The sequence below is a fragment of the Eubalaena glacialis genome, chromosome 9 (assembly GCF_028564815.1).
Source record: "Eubalaena glacialis isolate mEubGla1 chromosome 9, mEubGla1.1.hap2.+ XY, whole genome shotgun sequence".
Lineage (NCBI taxonomy): Eukaryota > Metazoa > Chordata > Mammalia > Artiodactyla > Balaenidae > Eubalaena > Eubalaena glacialis.
Genome location: NC_083724.1, coordinates 32,762,633 through 32,784,194, shown reverse-complemented (window position 1 = coordinate 32,784,194; position 21,562 = coordinate 32,762,633). Strand labels below are relative to the sequence as shown.

Sequence of the window (21,562 nt, the reverse complement as noted above, 5' to 3'; positions counted from 1 at the left end):
TCCAAATAAACTCAGAGAACAGGACTGGCTAGCTCCCCAGTGGAAAAAAAGTTAAGTCAGGGCACCCTTACAAACAGATCTGTGGCCCTGGCAGCAAAATCTGCAGACTTGACCTGGGCGGGACTATGTAGTTTTTCCACACCATACCTAATCTATCTTGGCAGACACCTGCAAGCTCAAGCCTTCACCTCAATAAAGAATTCAGAACTTGGTCAGGCCACAGTTGTCACTGGTCAGAAATAGATGATCATTGTTGGTTGATTTCAGGTTCTCAAGAAGGAAAAGTACATCAGCCCACAAGATCTTCAAAAGCCCATTCTGTGCTGGGTCTCAACTCAGGTAAGGCAGCCACTGCATGGGCAAAGCAGACTGGGGAGACCATGTGGGGAAACAGTTCCCTTTTTTGTTTCATCCCCAAAGGTGGAAGACATTAGAACAGACTGCCAGGGGTTCCAATAGTCACTTGATTTCAGGATTACATGTGTTCTTCATCCCCCTTTCATGGAACTACCACTGTAATAAACATCTCTTCTCCAGAAGAGGCAAGTTATTTTTGCAACCAAAAACTTATTAACATTACCTCCAGCAGAAACAATAAATGGCACCTATTATTGATCACTTTTACACACTTGTTCACATACAGGAGGGGGAAACACAAATACTGTCATTCTTCAAAGTAATACCTTGGGAGTTCTTGCTCCGTTTTGGTTTCACATTAAGATCCTCCATCTCCTTCCCAAAGATGGGAAGAAGTCCCTTGACCATAGATTCTGACTTTTGCCTTTTAGGGCCCCCTAAGGAGGCATTTAATATTTAATAGCATGTCCAGCTCAGGGTCAACTGTGCACACTTCCACTGATACAGGAGCAGCTCAGGGAACTTTCTTTTTAGCCACAAGACAAGACTGTTTTACTCAGGGCCCCTTCATTCATGCCAGAATTAAATTTGGGTGATAAGTTCAGTGCTGTCAGCAGTTAATGCCAGGTCCAGGGTTTCTCACGGGTGGCTATGGCAACACACTCCCCCCAGTCCCTGAGCCACGGCCATCCTGCAGGAACAGAGCACAGCTGGGAAGGTGAACAATGACTGTCAGCGTGAACTTTAACATTCATTTATTTTTGATGGGGGGAAAACCAAGAGGTGGGGGGACAGTAATTACTGCCAAAGCTTTAATAAGAGTTGGGCAACTCATGTAATATAGACAGGCTGATCAGGGGCAATTAGAGACTTTCAAAGGAATCAGGCCCATGGTTCTGTTTAAAACAAAACAAAACAAACCTCTAGTTATACTTGAGTGAATTAAAGAATAGTTTCAAAAACACACTGTCAGATAAAACTACTTAAGAAGTAGCATTTAGATAATCAGATATTAAAATGAGATAATCAGAGCATTTTTTACTTTGTCTCAAAAGTCCAGGACTATCAAATCTTTAAAAATGAAGGTGTTTAGTGGCATAAAGGTTTTTAGTTAAAGGACTCACAGTTAAAGGACAGAATAAATAAAAGAAATAATGGTTTCTTAGGACGTCATATAAACTATCAGCTTGTTTGTCCTACACTGGCTTGAAAACAGATGAGGACCAAAGAGAATCTTTTCCTAAACCTAAGCTTGGGGGACAAAGGTTTTATGAGGCCCACCTATCCACATTAACCATTAACCTGTGAATAAGGCTGATGGTCACCAGAGCTCCTAGCTAGTTAGCTGCAGCCTGTGTTTTATACAGAATACAGTCTATAAATTTCCATGAAATGGGCATGACTTGGACATACATATAAGTTTCTGCAATGTAGAATCACAGATGGCAAATGGAACCAAGAAGGACAAACCATTCATTTCAGTCTTTACCTTGAATAGAAATTTTTGCTTTGAGAATTCCATGAGGTTAAGGATCTTTGGATTTTGCTCACTGTTCTACTCAGCTTTAGTACATTGTTTGGCACATTGTAGGTACTCAAATATTTGAGTGAAGATTGTGGCTCCTAACCTTCAATTTGGGGAGACTTTAGTAGTGCCTTTACCTCTTAAAACAAGGAGCAGAAAGTGAGCTGGTGAGAGCAAAGTAACAAACTCCTTGGACTGTTTCTCTACCTGCATCCAGGAGGCAAACAATCACATTCTCCTCAGTCTTCTACACCCACCTGCAAACCACCCACACCCACAGAGAACAGCAGCACAGTATTGATCAGAGAGCATACATATATCAATGTCCTAAATCTGTGGGCCCTTCTTGTTAAAAATAAAAGAATTTCCTCTAAAAAAAATTCCATTCCAACGAATGGAATAACCATGGCTTAAGTGATTACTAAAAACTGTACCCCCTTGAATGAACGCAGAATATTCCTGCCCACCTACAGAGGGGTATGCAGATGACAGCTCAAGACTTGATACAACCAAGGCAGCCACAAACACACCAGAGTTCCAAAACAGTTTACTTTAACTTTATTGAAGTAACAGTAATAAAACCAGATGAGAGAAAGACATATTTTTGTAACTTTTTAAAAACTACTCACCTTTCATGTTTGCTTCTTTGCTCCAGTTAGGAGCAACATCCAGCAGTACGGCCTCAGCAAGTTCTCTTAACTGGTCGGGGGCTCAGTATCCTCATTTGTTAAGTGAGAGGGTTGACTGCACCACTAAGGTTTTCCAACTGTAGCATCCTGTAACTCTGTGATTTCAAAGTCATAAAAAGGCCTAAAAAAATCCACTTCAAGTTTGATATGCCTATTATTCTATCACCTGAATAGTTTTCAAAGGAACCTATTTTCTAGAATGGACTATAGCCAAGTATGTCGCACAGGGAAAGTTAAATGATAGATATATATGTTTGTGTTATGTTACAGAGATGCACAGAGAAAGCAGTATCATACCAGTTATTCCAGGCAGACTGAAGACCTAAGTTCCAGTCCTACCTCCTCAAGCAGCTGCCCCCTCATAGTCAAGGTTATTCCTTAAAGAGATGTCAGGTATCTTTGAGAGGATGGAAAATGGAGGGCTGACGTCCTCCTGTCTCTACAATAAACTAGCCATCACCTTATTCAGCCCCACGGATAATCCAAACCTAAACCCTTCTTCCTCCCCACCAATCAACTCTGCCCTTCAGCATTAAAATTAATAATCTGAATATCGGGACTTCCCTGGCGGTCCAGTGGTTAAGACTCCACACTCCCAATGCAGGGGGCGCAGGTTCGATCCCTGGTTGGGGAACTAAATCCTGCATGCCGCACAGCGCAGCCAAAAGTAGTAATAGTAGTAGCAATAATAATAATCTGAATATCTGGTATTTGTTTTTAACAGTGAGCAACTTGCAGTGTATACACCTCCTTGAGAACAGTGGAAGATCAAAGAATTTTTCTTATAACCTGCAATCAGCTAACCCATCAAGAAACAAAACAAAGCTTCGACTGCCTATGGAGGAAGACTGTGCCCGGAGGGGGCGGTTCTAATAGCTAGTGCATAATTCTCCGATTAGCTTTTACACTTTGGGAAAACTTTAATATCCATGCCTGAAGGCTTATTAGCCTGAAAATGTGGTAACAACTGAAAGAAATGTGTTTTCTTTCTGCTCTTACACGGCACTGTTTTGTAAATTCTTAGCCAGTGCTGAAAGGACCAGGGTAGACTATACCTGTGCAAAGCTGCCCGTGTGCCTACACGTCCGTCAGGACGGCTGGAAAAGAGTGTTTCTAATAACAGTTAAGTCTAAGTAAAACTAAGGAAGTGAGCACTAAAGACGCTGCTGGGTTGGGATTTCTCAACGGGTGCAAGCCTGGTTTGTTGGCTCCAGTGAAGAACCTAAATGAGATGGGGAGAGCCTGTCCCACAGCAGCTGCCTTCAGTTCACTACTTTTCTGGAATCTAATGCAGTGGACTTCATTACAGACACCAAGTCCTGTTATTCCAACAACATAATCAGTTTTAATTTTTAGACCAGAGTCATGACCCAGTGTTTTGCTCTTAGACATTGTAAGACTGTAATAGGTATACTGTTGACTGCTTACATTTTACAGTTCCCGTGTCAGCCTCTGAAGGCCACAGGCTGCTGCCACGTCCTCTCTGTGAATGGCGTTCCTTCTGCTGAGCACCAGCAGTATCACAGCACCAAGGCCTCAGTCGGGAAGGTCTACAGACCAGACAGACATTCATGCACGGGGTGCCAATTCAGGCCTTAACCTTCCACTTGTATTTTCTGCTTGACCTGCAGAGGTGAGCAACCTTGTCAAAATGCTGTTCCTTTGGCATGGGAAACTGTGCTAACTATGCATTCTAGCTCTCTAAGAACACATGGTTTAAATAAAATCCAGTGATTGTGGGCTTTTTCACATTTTTTAAGGGCAAAACTACTAGGAATGTAGACAGGCAGAAACAATGGCATATTAGGCTCACAAATATTTCTAGAACTGCTTGCATTTTAAGATTACTGCCACCCCTGTCCTGACAGTAAGAAATTGGAAGCAATAAAGTGTTATTTAATTACCTGGATTTTTTAACAGTTGGCTAAATTACTTCATTTTTATGAAAATGATTGATTGTAACATAAATTAAGAACTCTTATAATGGATCACTAGTAGAAAACCATTTTGTAAGTTACCCAGCTTAGACCAAGGACCATTTAGGTACAGGAAAATCCACAACAAATGGGAGCACTGTTTTGAAACCTTGCTAGAAATCCTCTGGAAACAATAACTCCAGAGTGAGAAGCAACCATTCCCAAACAAAACCAAACCAAAAACTAGTTTAGTTTGTTGCTGTCTGAATGAACTGGGGCTGAACAAAAAGAATGACGTTTGCCTAGATGGGACCACAAAGACTCAGCTTACTTCTTACTATACAATAGAAGGTACCATATTATCGCTCTGTATTTTACATATACTTAGCTATGAAATACAGAATACCTGTAACCACATATCACATGCTAGTCCAGGAAGCCAGCCTGTGCATCAATGGCAACTCCCAAGCATTATTTTCCTATTTCAGTGCAAAGGAAGGTTCATAAACAACTTCTTTAAAAGTTCAGCTTTAATGACAAACATTTATTACATCAGTCTCTTCAAAATTAATTAGATGTGAATAAACAATTTCAAACAGAGGTGCCACAGTGCCTTTTCAATACACTGTACTCAACATGCTGGGTCCCTGGGGATGCCCAGTGATGTACACATTGAAGCAATAATGTAAGTCTGTGAGCCACTGCTCCTGAACACCTCCACTCTTCAATGTCTGCAGAGAAAAACAAGAGTAATATGAGAGTTGTAACAAAACTGCTTCCTGATGGTTTTTTCCCACACCCAAATCAAAGAGTCCTTGCGATAGTATCCATAAATTATCACATGAAATCTCACTGAAAAAAGGAACCTATTAATCAGGTATTATTACCACAGGTAGTTAAAATTCCTAGTTTCATCCTCAAGTATTAAGTGCTACCAGTTTCTTGTTGGGTCTCTTCCCTCCCACATTTGCTAGGGACTAATGAAATTTCACCATTAACCACCCCTACACTCTGTACTTCCGCCCCTTTGCATTCTAGAATCTCATAACATTAACTGAGAATAATGATTCAACAGGTCTCAATTTGTCATTCTTATAGAAATTGGCTGATTCTCCAACCTTGGAATAATCCAAGTTCTTAACTTTTCTTCCCTTCTCCTATTTCTGAATTCTGCATCCTCTTCCATTACTGAGAAAATTCAGAAAACATCTTGTGTTATATGTAGGTATAAGCTCTATTACTCTGAAGTATTATTACATATACCAAGTAATAACCCCCTCCAATCAAAGGCCTATACAAAATACCTCACTTTAACTCTCCCAAACCAAAAACACCAAAGGAATCCTTAATAAACAGAACTGCCCACCCCAGGTGAACACAGAGAACCAACCATTAGACAAAGCTGAAGCCTGCAACTTCCAACTTCTTCCGCCTCTCCAGTGAACCAAATGACTAGAAATAGGCCCTAGTTTATTCCTACTAAATTTCCTTAATGACAGCTAACATTTGTTGGGTGCTTAGTAACTATCAGTTACAGTATAAACCTTACTTGGATGATCTGATTTAATGGTCAACAAAACCCAACAATGTTGCTATTATTCCCATTTCTACAGCTAGGAAAACAAGCTCAGGTTAAAAAAAAAAAAAAAAACCACACAACTTGCCAAATTATCACAGTTAAGCAATAGAATCTGTATCACAAAACAGGCAGGACTCTGATGCCTGTACTTTTTCCAACTAAGCTGCCTGCCACCTTAATTCAGTTTGAGTATTTTAAGGTTTTTAGTACTGATTCTGCAATCAAAGTCACCCCCCTGGTTAAGTGACAGTCAGTTATTAGACGGCAGGGGAAGCCCTAAGAAATCACCACACTGGGCTTAATTCCAGGAGTCCGTCAACGCACAGAAACCCTGGCCTCCCAAGAGCACCTCCATGCCCATGAATCTAGTACGAACAGTACAAAGCCCTTGTTCCATGCTTCTTACTGTGATATTCTTGATGATCTGCTGCACCAAGATGGCATTGGTCAACATGTGAGTCCTGAGGGGTGCGTGCTGCAGCAGCAGGCGAAGCAGCTGGCCCACAACAGGCAGCTCCTCAGGTCCAGCTCTGCTCACCCGCAGGCTCTGCAGCATCAACCTGAGCACTCGAGGCAGGAGTGCCAGGATGGAGACACAGACGCCCCACAGCTTGTCCCTACAAAACAGAAATGAGTCAGTGAACCAATGCATACAGGAAAAGTGCCCTTTCCATACTTCCCAAGACTGAAAATGTCCTTTTAAGAAACACGGTGTTTTCTGATAAAACCCCAGAAACCAAAACTAATAAGAACTGGGTTTCATCAGAGCTAAAAAAGCAAATGCAGTGAAGAATCAGCTGCTTTCCCCTATTTTACGGGTTTCAGGAAGCCTAGCAACCAGCATTTCCCTGGGCTTAAGACATTCTTGAAGCCCTAGTGATCATATTTAACACAGAATTCACCACAGAATGATCTATACATGCGTACTATTCTCTACCAGTGGACATTATTCAACTGTCTATTACACAACACCAAATGTCAAAAGAGTAAGAATGTCCCAATGGCAAAAAGGGAAGAAAAGAACTTCATGAAACTCTAAGCCTCTGACCTGGATTATGAGTCTCTTCAATGTGTTAGAACAGGGCAGGTTTCCAGAGAAAGATGTGCTCACAAGGAACCAAAGGGATTTGAGAAAATAACCAGTAAGGGAACTATTACAGGCCAGAGATGGTAAATAAATCCAAATTTCAGTGAGCATCATTCTTTTGGTATCTTTATAGAACAGGAACAAAAATGTTTTATGACAGAGGTAAGTGGCCTAACCACATTCTAGAAGTGTGTCAATTAAATGGAGCAATATCCTTTTGGAAGAAAAGTTCACTGGCTGCTAAAGGCTCTGACCTTAGCCTGTTACAATTTCTCTACCAAGAGTGCATAATCCTCCCAGTCCCAAGTCTTTCTAAGAAAGCCTACCTCCAGACCTTTCACCATCTGACCCCCCTCCCAACTCCACATACAGCAATTGCATCAAAGGTAGATACCGAATCCATTAAGCCAAACAGATCCTCTTATTTGAAGAGACTTTATTCAGCCTGTGGACTCATGCACAGCCAGGTTAGGACAGCCATGTGCAAGGAGAAAAGAGAAAGCCAGACTGTAGACATAGCTAATGATGAGGCAAAGGCACAAAGATTAAAGACTACAAAATTTAGAAGAAAAATAAAAGAATAGAGAAAGCTGCTTTGGTTCCTGCTGGGTTTCAAATTCCTACCTCCACAATTCCTACCCCTTGGGTTTTTTTTTTTTTAATAAGTTACTACTGTACTGATCCAATATATTCACTCTCTACTTGAACTTCAGTGGATTTCAAATAACTGTGGATCAAAACTGTTAAAAGAGCTTATGGATTCTACATTATACCAAATACAAGTATACTGAATGGATGAGTAAAGTTTAGATTTCCACCTTCACACACCACAATTAAAGAAAACTGTCAGGCCAAAAAGAAGAGAGACCTGGGTACCACGAACGATGTAAGCAATACCATTTGAAGAGCCATTCTTAGGGTTTTCTAAGAGTTGTCATGCACAGAAATAATTGTACCAACTCTATATAAATTGTTATGAAGTTGAGATTTTAGGTCAACATAAGCAATGGTTCTAAACCACTCTAAAGGAACTGATGAAGTCCAATATTTCACATACAATTTTCAGGAGTTCCACTAACTCTGCAAACTTCTGATGTATTCTGGTCAGATAATACCAACCAACCCCCTACTCCCCAAACACAGGGAAATACAGATAATACACTTTAAAAAACAAAACAAAAATACAGCCAAGCTCAAAAGCCAGAATGGGTGATATCTCTAGGTGCCAGAAACTATGACAGAACTCATGAAGATACACAGGAGCACAGAACTGGATATAGGATTTTGGGGCTGGGTATTCAACAGCCAACAATGTTGGAAGCTGAGGCTTCAGCCCCAGGTACGGAAAGCAGGGAGCTAGAACTGGGCTCCCTGCATAGAGCTGGAAGCCAGGAAAATGCAAATGTGAAACTGCCCCATAAGGAGGTCTCCACAACCTCCACAAACTCTCACAAAAGATTCATTCAGAGAAAGTTATACAACCCAAAATATGAGCTTGTTTGTTCAACCCCACTAGAGACAACCTCCAAAGCCCCACCTGCTCCCCAAAATAAGAGAGAATTCCCACACCAGAGAGAAACAGAGCAAACAGAACTGACAAGACCTTTAACACCAATAAAGCGAGAATGACAAAGAGCCAAGTAAAAACTCAAAATAGATGAACGAGAAAACAATAGCTGATACAATAAAAACTCAATAGAAGGATTAAACAAAAGAATTAGCAAAGGGGCTTCCCTGGTGGCGCAGTGGTTGAGAATCTGCCTGCCAATGCAGGGGACACGGGTTCGGGCCCTGGTCTGGGAAGATCCCACATGCCGCGGAGCGACTGGGTCCGTGAGCCACAATTGCTGAGCCTGCGCGTCTGGAGCCTGTGCTCCGCAACAAGAGAGGCCGCGATAGTGAGAGGCCCGCGCACCGCGATGAAGAGTGGCCCCCGCTTGCCACAACTAGAGAAGGCCCTCACACAGAAACGAAGACCCAACACAGCCATAAATAAATAAATAATTTAAAAAAAAAAAGAATTAGCAAAGTGGAAGATGTTAAGAGAGGACAGAATGAGAAACTCCCTATGTTTAAAAGGAGTTTTTAGGAGAGAATAGAAACAGTGGGGAAGATAACAGAAATAAAAACATAGCTGAAGAAAAAACATAAAGTCTTCAGATTAAAGGAGTACACTAAGTCTCAAGCAGGATAAATACCAACAAACCTACACTAGGATACACCCTGATTTGCAATGCAACAAAGAGAAAACAGTGAAACCATAGAAAAGAACAGATTACTAACCTAGGGCCAGGACGGGAATAAAGATGCAGACCTACTAGAGAATGGACTTGAGGACACGGGGAGGGGGAAGGGTAAGCAGGGACAAAGTGAGAGAGTGGCATGGACATATATACACTACCAAATGTAAAACCGATGGCTAGTGGGAACCAGCCGCACAGCACAGGGAGATCAGCTCAGTGCTTTGTGACCACCTAGAGGGGTGGGATAGGGAAGGTGGGAGGGAGGGAGATGCAAGAGGGAAGAGATATGGGGATATATGTATAGCTGATTCACTTTGTTATAAAGCAGAAACTAACACACCATTGTAAAGCAATTATACTCCAATAAAGATGTTAAAAAAAAAAGAATAGATTACTACCTACAAACCAAAAGGGCTCAGTTGAACAGCAGATCTTTCATTACTAACAATGAATCCAGAAGACAACAGAATAGTTTCTTCAAAGTACAGTGGCCACAGTTTGAATACCTCAAATTGGTCAAGCCCAATTTTTTGGTCAGCACTTGTGAAATCAAAAGCTCCCAGTAGTTTGACTGGCACTCTCATTATTTGTAATCTCACAAACACCTTCTATAGGAGGGTAGGAGCAGCCCAAAAGGGAAACTTAAGTACCTAAGGCTCTGGCTGCCAACACTTCTTTGTGACTAATGTCATCCTGAGAGATGCATATCAAACTCAATACACAGTACAAAACACTTTTAAAAACAGAATTTTACACAGGCAAAATGTATTAAATACAGTGAATTTTGTTCAGTCCAACCATATAAAATCAAAGCAGGATGTTTTTCTGTAAGAAACTAAAAAAGATCTTTGAAACTTCTTATCAGAGTATATCACAAAGGGGCTATATTTCAAATGACAGGAAATGACAAACAGTAATATACATATTTCATAAATGGGGATGCTCATTATAAAATTTTTAGAACCCTGAGAAGTTCCTTGCTATTTACAAAGCCTTTTCTTGAACTATCAGGCCCAAAAGTTTGATGATGGTAAGAAAAGTACCATCAAATCTATGCTTATGTGTAAATTTTACAGGATATTAACAGTGAAATGTACAAAGTTTTAAATACACACACTTAACGGAAAAAATCCAAGTGTCTGTTGACAGTAAAATGGATAAGTTATAGTACACTCATATAACAGAATCCTACAGAGCAGGGGTACTAGACCACAGCCAATCCAGCTCACAGCCTGTATCTGTAAACAGAATTTTATTGGAACACAGCTACACCCATTCACTTATGTATCATCTAATGCTGCTTTCACATGACCAGGGCAGTGCTGAGTAGTTCTGACACAGTGCTGAGTAGTTCTGACAAGAGACTTTATGGTTTGAAAAACCTAAAATATTCACTGACTCCTTACAGAAAGAAGTTTGCTGACTCCTGGTATAGAGAAACAAAAATGAATGAAATACATCTTCGAATCAACATGAGTAACTCTCACAAACGATGATGAAAATCAAGTCACAAAAAATACATATAGTATGATTCCTTTTATATCAAATTCTTAAAATACGCAAAACAAAAATGAAATTGCTCACAAATGCATATAAAATTTTTAAATAAAAAGGTAAGGAAGTGACTAACACAGAAGTGATCTCTGGGGATACAGAAGTGATCTCTGGGGATGCAGAAGAGAAATGTAACTGTGGAGGGTACATGGAGAAAGTGTGCTGACGATGTTCTATTTCTGAACCAGGAGGTTGGTTAAACAGGTGTTCAGTTTATACTCTTTAAACTATTTAAATGTTTTATACAATCATGTATATTTCGGTGACATTTACAAGCTCAAAAAAGAAAGGCAAATGTCAAAATGTGATAGAATGATTTTTATTTTCTTATATTTGCTCATCTGTTAGATTTTTTAAAAACCTTCTGCAATGAATTGTTAACAGCATACCAATGAGAACATAAGCATGAGAACACTCTTTGAAAATTAAAGTGAAATCTTCTATACTATCCTAGAAGCTTTAGTCTAAAAATTACAAAGGAGCAAAAGTACTAATTAAAAACACTAGCATCTTAGAACAATTTCCTTAAACCCAAGAATTTAAAAATCCATGCTGGCTAGTTCTAATGAAGCCCAAAACAAAATACAAAGGCTTGTACTAATAATAAGCCCATCATTCTAAAAGTAGAATTTTTTCTCTTGCCAGATCTATAGCAAAGTTAATAAGGAAAGCTCTCAGGAAACTTCATAATGCCATCTAACTTTTCAAATTTGTAGCTTAAAGGAAAAAAAAAAAAAACTAAGACTGCTCACCACATCACAAAGGGGATTCATAAAAGAACAAAGAAAAAGCTAGCTAGGTTTATACAAACTCTAGAAGAGAATTAGATTTTGGAAATATCAGCTTGACTGACTGACCGACTGCCTGATTGATTGAGGGGAGTTGAACAAGTAGGAAAAAAATTAAAGTTTAAGAATACAAAAACTATTACCTCTTTCTTAGATGTTCTGCTTCTCCTTTCTCTAAAGTGAGCAAAAAATAAAGAAGACTGTAGCAACAAGAAGCCAGAAATGGCAGCAGCGTCTCACTAAGTACACACGTATGATCCAGGAGCTTACAGATAACACCCAAAACACAGCCCACCGTGCTGTCAGGAATTACAGTCAACCCAACCTAGGCAGAAGAAAAATGAGATTAATGACCTCTTCACAACAGCCCCTCTCCCCAGAATAAAACCAAACACCATTATCTGGAGAGTTAACCTTCCATCACTACTGGTGGAAACTTGTATATACATAATACATGCCATGCCACCAACCACACCTTAAGATCCTGTTTTCCTTTGAGAATTTAGTTGCTACGTTAAATGACTCTGAAAATACACAAACTCAGGAAATACTATTAACCCAATCCACTGCCTCCCCTTCATGACAAGGTCTCCTAAAATTTTCTAGATGTTACAATTTCTACTGATGGACAGAAATACTATTATTTAAAAGGATTATTTCATGCATCCAAAGAAGATCTTGACACCAGCAATCACATTTACATGATCTTCAGATTATCCAGACTGGAAAACTAATACCTGGCACCACCCCCACCCCAGGTAATTAAATGTACAAACCACAGTTCCTTTTACAATTATCCCTCCCCTGCCCTTTGATTTAACCAGTCATTCAGACATAACTAAGGAAAATACCTATACTGGAGTAAGATAATACTATACTTACACTTGACTGCTTCACTGTCCCAAAACCCAGATACAGGACATCATGGTGTGCTAGCCCACCTGGACTCTGCTGTATAAAGTGTCATTCAGGTGGACTCGAACTTGTAACTGCATGCATACATGGTTTCAATCTCCTGCAAACTACTGCTAAGTCATCATAAACTCTGCAGGTTCTGAGGTCTTAGCCTTTACCCAGGCTGTCTGTAAAAAGTGGCCAGATCAACACTGGAATGTTGATCTTTTACTAGAATAGTGAATGTAGTCAAAGGGCATAAATTTCTGGAGTGGAAGTAAAAAAAAAAAAAAAGAAAAAGAAAAAAGATGGGGATCTTTGGAGACACAGTGTATAAGGATTAGAAGTTTGATAGCAGGGAGAAAAAAGAGTACTGAGGATTCAAAGCAGCAGTCTTCCAACTCGAGGGAAGTAAAGAAAAGGCATTGTAGATATGCCTATAAAATTATCCAAACAAGTGAGAGTCCCTGGAAGATAAAGTTTTGGAGTCCCCCCTTGCACTGTAACACATCATTATACTAAAAAGCCAAAGGGCAAAGTGTAAATGTTGGAGGAAGTTAAAAGCAAAACCCAGGCATACCTAATGAGAATTTAATGCCAATGGGAACTAGAGACACCCACTGGCCAAAAGACAAGTCAGTTTCATGGCTGAGCTCACTGCTTCCAGTGACCAGGCCTTGAGCCTGTGAGGTGACATCCCTACTTTACACCCCAAACCTTCTGGGTGGAAACTGAACCCCAGTCTGGATGCTGGATTCCCAACACAATGACACCTGGTACATGTTAATTAAAGCATTTCAAGTCAGAAGGACCTGAGGTTTAAGAGGTCTTTCATTGCTCAGATGAAAAAATTAAGGTCCTGGCAAAAGAGGAGATTTTCCCAAGGTCACAGAATTAATTAATAACAGCCAGGAAAAACACCAAGATTTCTCAGTTCTCACCACAGCATCATGAAATTATTAAGCTTAGACTTCTGGACACTCACTCTCTCCTTGGTTATGGCAAACTCAATCTTAACCAAATCTCTATGCTTGTGTAACAGAAAAGAATTTTAAGTATATTTACCAAATGCTTACTGATGGCACTTTGCAGGATGTCAAAGCTTTGGCTTCGAGCAGGGATAACCAATAAATTGTGACAAACTGTCTGTCAGAAAAGGAGAAAACCAATACCAAATCAGAACATTTTAAGTCAGAAACAAGTTCAATAGTTTTTTAAAAAAATCCACTTGCTCTATATATTAAAAGGAAACTTAACAAAAAGTGACTTTAAAGATGCAAATGTCAAACAATCAAGCCTCATATAAATGGTCCAGTTTTCCAAATAATTCATTTATTAAACATTTACTGAGCACTGAGCTAGGCCTATTAGGTGCTATGCATAGGAATGAAAGAAGGAGAAACTCTTCTGTCTCACAGCCCTCAAGGAGCTTACAATCTACCAAGGCAGAGACTACATTTCTATTAAGTAAGTGCTACAACAGGGAGATCTCAGTGATGGGAACAAAGGGCAGACAAAAGCCTTTCTCCCATTTGGTGGAAAAATATAACACGGAAAAAAACTTATAATTCAGAAAATACCAATACCATGTTCAAATTAATTATAATTCTGCCTCTTATTCCCTAAAGGTAAAAGGAAAATAGTCTATAGGAAAAGAAGAAAAATATGAATGAGGTGGGAATCAAATCTCTAGTATTTTTCATTTTCTAAGTTCTCAAGAAAACAAGAAGAGGGAAGGACAGCATCAAGTCCTTCAAAGAATCACAACACAACTCCAGAAGCTGATGGAATGCAGTACCAAAAATCAAGTATGTAGAAAAATCCCACGGAAAGACAAAGATAAGACTGGTGGAAAGAATATCACTCTAGGAAGAGAATGAATAGTCAAGATAAATTCAAGAGGACTGTCAATCCTCAAAAAATCAACATCTCTATGCATTATGTCTCTATAAAACCTCTTGTAGAGTGACCACCCAGAGTTTTCACATGGCAATTGTCTTATCTTTTAAACCTATAGGTAACAATGGAAACAACATATTTCCAATGCCATCTTTCTATTTCAAAATGAGTGTAATGAATATTTTCACTCATAAATGATAAATCATATTTGAAAGGCCCATTCAGTAATAAATGATCACTCAATCCCTTCCCTTCTGCCTCCCCTCCCCTTCCTGAACAATTCAGTTCTAAAGACACTGCATGAGGCCAAGCTAGACATCACCACTAGAGTGGGTGGGAGAGCTTCAGTGGCCCAGAGCAGGCTACCCATTAACAAATGGAGGCACACTGTCCCCAAGAGTTGGAGTTCAAATGCGATAAGGAAGATGCCTGCATGGGAAAGGGGTGGCGCCAAAAGGAGACTGATTACAGGCAAAGTAACTGATGAAGTAGGTAAATATATTAAGCAAAATGGAAGTCAGGTTTCTCACCATCAGAAAAGGCAGGTACAAGACGAAAAGGAGACAGCTAGAATGAACCCAGTGGTGTTGCGTTCCTGATTTCTGTTCACTGATAGGGCATGGGAACAGCAACATCTAATAGCAATGACCACACTTAAGAGTCCAGAAGTTGGTTTCTAAAATCCATTCTCCACTTACAGGAAAACCGGGCTTCTTAAAGAAATACCTGATTGCAGGGCTGGGACAGGGAAAATACAACATGAATCTGAAACAATTTGTGGTACAAGAAAGTAAGGAAGTAAGCTGACCCTTGAACAATGTGGGGGGGAGTGGGTAGGGGTGCCAACACTCCATGCAATCGAAAATCTGCGTATCACTTCATAGTCGGCCCTCCATATCTGAGGTTCCTCGTATCTGCAGATTCAACCAACCATGCGTCATGTAGTACTGTAGTATTTACTACTGAAATAAATCTCCAAATAAGTGGGCACAGTTCAAACCTGTGTTGTTCAAGGGTCAACTGTACTCAGAGAAAAATGAGGACGTATCAAAAGAACAAAGAAGCCAGCTTTCGGGAGGTAACCATGGCAAACATGAGAGTATCAAAATTAATAAGGATAGTAAGGAATTTTAACCCACTGGAAAATACAGGAAACCATACTAACAAAAATAAATAAATGAATAAATTCGAAGACCAAAAAGGAATGGGATATTTATGCTGTTTCAAAGTATCTCCTCATAAAACATTACTAATAACAAAACATTACTAATAACAAAGGGGAAAAAGTAAAGAGTGGAGAATGTGGACAGACACCACTTACTCAAGGGATCAAAGTGAACATCTAATGGGACAAATCAAAACCACGCACCACCTGACAGGATGCAGTCAGAAAACCACAGCATCACTCATGTCATATTCCTGCCAAATTTGTATAACCTGATCTAACCGTGAGAAAATAAACTAAACCTGAATTGAGAGAAATTTTACAAAATAACCGTCCTGTGTTCTTCAAAAGTGTCAATGTCAACGAAAGACAAGGAAAGACTGAGGAACTATTCCAGATTTTGAAAGAGACTAAACAGACATTACAACTAAATGCAATGAATCATTTCAGATGGATCTTTTAAAGTACATTATTGGGACAACTGGCAAAACAGGAGTAAAGTCTGAGGATTAGATGACAGTAATATACCAATGTTAATTTCCTGATTCTGATGACTATATTTGTTTACGTAATGGAATGGTCTTGTTTAAGACAAAAACAGGCATACCCAAGATATTGTGGGTTCGGTTCCAGACCACTGCAATAACATAAATATAGCAATAAAGCAAACATCACAATAAAGCGAGTCACACAAATTTTTTTGGTTTCCCAGTGCATATAAAAGATATGTTTATACTAAACTGTAGTCCATTTCATGTACAAGAGCATTGTCTATAAAAACAATGTACATATCTTAATTTTAGAATATTCCATTGCTAAAAAATGCTAACCATCATCTGAGCCTTCAGTGAGTCATAATCTTTGTGATAGTGGAGGGTCCTGCCTTGATGGTGATGGCTGCTGACTGATCAGGGTGGTGACTACTGAAGGCTGAGGTGGCTGTGGCCATTTCTTTTAAAATAAGACAACAGTAAGATTTGCCAGATAGATGGACTCTTCCTTCCAACAGCACTTTACCCAAAATGGAACTTCTTTCAAAATTGGAGTCAATCTTCTCAAACCCTGTCACTGCTTTATCAACTAAGTTTATGTAATATTCTAAATCCTGTGCTGTCATTTCAACAATCTTCACATCTTCACCAGGAGTAGATTCCATCTCAAGAAACTACTTTCTCTGCTTATCCATTAGAAGCAACTCATCCATTAAAAGTTTTATCATGAGATATCTACAATAAAAGTCACATCTTCAGGCTCCACTTCTAATTCTAGTTCTCTTGCTATTTCCACCACATCTGCAGTTATTTCCTCCACTGAAGTCTAGAATACCCCTCAAAATCATGAGGGTTGGGATCAACTTCTTCCAAACTCCTCTTAATGCTGATATTTTGACCTCTTGCCATGAATCACGAATGATCTTAATGGCAACTAGAATGATGAATCCTTTCCAGAAAGTTTCCAATTTACTTCGCTCAGATCCATCAGAGGAATCACTATCTATGGCAGCTATAGCTTTACGAAATGTGTTTCTTATGTAATACGAGTTGAAGGTCTAAATGACTCCTTGATCCATGCACTGCAGAATGGATGTGTGTGAGCAGGCATGAAAAAAACAATAACCTCATTGTACATCTCCATGAGAGTTCTAGGGTGACCAGGTGCATTGTCAATGAGTAGTAATATTTTGAAAGTAATCTTTTTTTCTGTGCAGAAGATATCAACAGTGGGCTTAAAATAATCAGTAAACCATGTTGTAAACAGATGTGCTGTCATCCAGGCTTTGTTGTTTCATTTACAGAACACAAGCAGAGAAGATTCAGCATAATTCCTTTTTTTTTTAACTATTTATTTTTTTCTGCTCACTTCTCTTTTAAAAAAAAAATTTATTTATTTATATTTTATTTTTGGCTGCGTTGGGTCTTCATTGCTGCGCACAGGCTTTCTCTAATTGCAGCGAACAGGGGCTACTCTTCACTGCAGTGTGCGGGCTTATCATTGCGGTGGCTTCTCTTGTCGCAGAGCGCAGGCTCAGTAGTTGTGGCGTATGAGCTTAGTTGCTCCGCGGCATGTGGGATCTTCCCAGACCAGGGCTCGAACCCATGTCCCCTGCATTGGCAGGCGGATTCTTAACCACTGCACCACCAGGGAAGTCCATAATTCTTAAGGGCACTAGGATTTTCAGAACGGTAAATGAGTGTTGGCTTCAACTTAAAGTTACCAGCTGCATTAGCCCCTAACAAGTCAGCCTGACCTTTGAAGCTTCGAAACCAGGCACTGACTTCTCCTCTCTAGCTATGAAAGTCCTAGACGGCAACTTCTTCCAATATAAAGCTGTTTTGTCTACACTGAAAACCTGTTTAGTGTATCCACCTTCAATAATATCTTAGCTAGATCTTCTGGATAATTTGCTGCAACTTCTCCATCAGCTGCTTCATCTTGCACTTTTAATGTTATGCAGACAGCTCTTTTCCTTAAACCTCATGAACCAGCCTCTGCTACCTTCAAACTTTTTTTCTGCAGCTTCCTCACCTCTCTCAGCCTTCACAGAATCAAAGAGAGTTAGGGCTTTGCTCTAGGTTTGGCTTAAGGGAATGTTGTAGGTGGTCTGATATTCTATCCAGACCACTCAAACTTTCTCCATGTCATCAATAAGGCTGTTTCACTTTCTTATCATTCCTGTGTTCACTGAAATAGCACTTTTAATTTCAAGAACTTTTCTTTTGCATTCACAACTTGGCTAACTGGCAGAAAGGTCTAGTTTTCAGCCTATCTTGGCTTTCAACATGCCTTCCTCACTAAGCTTATAATTATTTCTAGCTTTTGATTTAAAGTAAGAGTTGTGCAACTCTTCCTTTCACTCGAACACACCTATAGGCCATTGTAGGGTTATTAATTGGCCTAATGGCAGTATTGTTGTGTCTCAGGGAATCGGGAGAGAGATGAGGGAGGGCTGGTTGGTGGAGCAGTCAGAACACACACATTTATTAAGTTCACCGTCTCATGTGGGCATGGTTCGTAATGGCCCAAAACAATTACAACAGCAATGTCAAAGATCACTGATCACAGATCACCATAGGAAATATAGTGACAATGAAAAAGTTTGAAATACTGCAAAAATTACCAAACTGTGACACAGAGACATGAAGTGTACAAATGCTGTTGGAAAAATGAACACCAACAGACATCCTCGATGCAGGGCTGCCACAAATCTTCAGTTTGTATAAAAGAGTATCTGCAAAGTGCTTTAAAACAAAGTATGCCTGTATGCTGAAGTATGAGGTACGGGCATTCTGTCAAATAGTCTAAGAAAACAGAAGTTCTTTGTCCTGTAGTTATAATTTTTCTCAAAGTTTGGAAATATTTCAAAGTAAAAGTAAATAAAAATATAAACACATAGATGTATACACACACATAAACATACACAAATACAGGCAATCCTCACTTCTGCAATTACAGTGTTAACAAAAACTTGCATACTTCAGAACCCTGACCTCACATTGCACAATTCCAGAACAGGCATGCTAATTTGGTACAATGTGGAAATTAAGGGTTTTTTAAAAATATAAAACTTCATTTTTCTTAAGAAGGTTTTGTACATTTAATTTCTACATTGAAGTATTTTCTACCTAATTTTATCAGGAAATATACAGAAATGTCATGCACCTAACAGTTTCTATAAAATATTTTTATTGCTATATTAAAATGTTAAAAAGAGCAAGTAAAAGAAAGAAATTACAATTATTAAAATATTAAAATTCAGATTTAGAGATTCTTTCACTTACCAATAAAATTACATCACGGAATATATTTACAGAATGAAAATGTCCATATACTCACACTACAAAACGGCTCAATTGTTCTAAGAAAGTGTCGTCAAATTTACCTTTGGCAGATTACATTTTACCTTTCCCCTGTTGGCCATGTCTCAACTATTATCAATGAATAATAAAAATGGTAAGAAAGAGATAGACAACCTGCCTCTATTCTGGGGCTCTTTCCTTACCCCAGTATTTCTTTACGTACATGGTTGGTGGGGGGAACAAACTCACTTCAACCAAGCTGCCTCTAAAGACCACCCAAGGGTTCCCTAGTATTGGAAGCATGTTTGTGTTCAGAGTCCTTTTGTGCCCCACTTGGTTTTTCCTATTATCCCAACTGCTTAATTACCATGGCTTTGTAATAGATATTTGATAGTACAAGCCCTCAGGCTTTATTTTTACTCAACACTTTCTTGTTATTCTTGTTCCTCTGTATTTCAATATAAATTTTAGAATCACCTTTTCAATTTCCACAAAAACATTTGCTCTGATTTTGATCTGGATTACACTGAATCTATACTATAGATTAATTTAGAGAGAGCTATTATTTGTACAATATTGAAGTCTCCCAATCCATGATCATTATATATCCCTGCATGTATTTAGGTCATCTTTAATATCTCTCAGTAATGTTTTATGGTTTTCAATGTTTTCAGAGGTCCTCAGCAATTGTTTTGTGAAATTCTCCTTTAATCTATATTCATGTTATGTATGTGTGTGTCCCCATTACTAAGTTACAGCCTTTAAGAGTCTGCAATGAGGGGCTCCCCTTGTGGCGCAGTGGTTAAGAATCCGCCTGCCAATGCAGGGGACACGAGTTCAATCCCTGGTCTGGGAAGATCCCATATGCCGCAGAGCAACTAAGCCCGTGTGCCATGACTACTTAGTCTACTGTCTAGAGCCACAACTACTGAAGCCCGAGTGCCTAGAGCCTGTGCTCCACAACAAGAGAAGCCACCGCAATGAGAAGCCCGTGCACCACAACAAAGAGTAGCCCCTGCTCACCACAACTAGAGAAAGCCCACGTGCAGCAACGAAGACCCAATATAGCCAAAAATAAATAAATAAAATTAAAAGAAAAAAAAGAGTCCGCAATGAGAGCTTATGTGTACACTGAAGACCCAACCCACTTCCAGGCCAGCAACTTAAACTAATCATTGTTTCCTTAGGACGATGAGTCACAGAGGTTACTGGCTTAGCTTTTAAGCCTCTCTGCTTTTGCAGCTTAAGAATCTGGGAAATGCTGGAGGGGATCAGGCCCCTTAGAGGCCTCTTGAGTCTCCTATTTTCTCAATTCAGCTCAGCAAGATGGTCAAAAGGTTGAATGGATTCTCTGTCCTCCAAGAGAGGCCATTTGACAAAGCCAAATTCTTATCCTCTTTGTCTGAGAGACAGCTCCAGTCTCCTCAGATATGTTGATGAATAAAAAGCTGTACACGCACAAGGTGATGAAATTCCACATGGCCAAAGAAGCAGCAGAGTTGTGAGCAAAAGAATTCCCAAAGCTCAAACAGGGAAGAGAGATGTTTGAGTCCTAACCAGCCAGCATGGAGTGTCTTCATAGAACAACCAGGTCATTCAGATGATACTCAGAAAGAGAACCTATTAATAGTAGGGCTAAATTAGCACTAGGGCAGGAGTTAGCAAACTTTTTCTATAAAAGGCCAAAGAGTAAATATTTTAGGCTTTGCAAGTCACGTACAGATTCTGCCACATATTCTTGGGGTTTTTTCTGTTTTTAACAACTGTCAAAACAATGTAAACAGGGACTTCCCTGGTGGTCCAGTGGGTAAGACTCCACACTCCTAATGCAAGAGGCCTGGGTTCAATCCCTGGTCAGGGAACTAGATCCTGCATGCATGCCACAACTAAGAGTTCGCCTGCCACAACTCAGAAGTCCACATGCCGCAACTAAAAAAGATCCCGCATGCCACAACTAAGACCCGGCACAGCCTAAATAAATAAATGTTTTTTTAAAAAAAGTAAACCCTGCTCTTAGCTCAAGGATGGCACAAAAATAGGGCCACCAAGATTTGGCCTACAGGCTGTAG

General features: G+C 39.6%; 2 protein-coding genes across 7 annotated transcripts in view; one reads left to right on the top strand and one right to left on the bottom strand.

Annotated features, from left to right (window-relative positions):
• INVS (inversin) overlaps positions 1-4,480 on the top strand; it is a 145,029-nt gene extending 140,549 nt beyond the window's left edge. For all 4 annotated transcript variants that reach the window (XM_061200181.1, XM_061200179.1, XM_061200180.1 and 1 more), the window contains 2 exons: positions 268-339; positions 3,296-4,480. In XM_061200181.1, coding sequence (XP_061056164.1) covers positions 268-339; positions 3,296-3,444 — 221 coding nt within the window. In that variant the 3' untranslated portion in view covers positions 3,445-4,480. The remainder of the gene's footprint in view (positions 1-267; positions 340-3,295) is intronic.
• A 534-nt stretch (positions 4,481-5,014) lies between these two features.
• TEX10 (testis expressed 10) overlaps positions 5,015-21,562 on the bottom strand; it is a 53,948-nt gene continuing 37,400 nt past the window's right edge. For 2 of the 3 annotated variants that reach the window (XM_061201096.1, XM_061201098.1), the window contains 4 exons: positions 13,698-13,778; positions 11,882-12,063; positions 6,473-6,683; positions 5,015-5,218 (listed from right to left, as the gene is read on the bottom strand). In XM_061201096.1, the coding sequence (XP_061057079.1) occupies positions 5,105-5,218; positions 6,473-6,683; positions 11,882-12,063; positions 13,698-13,778 (588 nt within the window). In that variant the 3' untranslated portion in view covers positions 5,015-5,104. Of the gene's footprint in view, positions 5,219-6,472; positions 6,684-11,881; positions 12,064-13,697; positions 13,779-21,562 lie in introns of those variants that run through there. The other variant, XM_061201099.1, reaches the window with a different exon arrangement.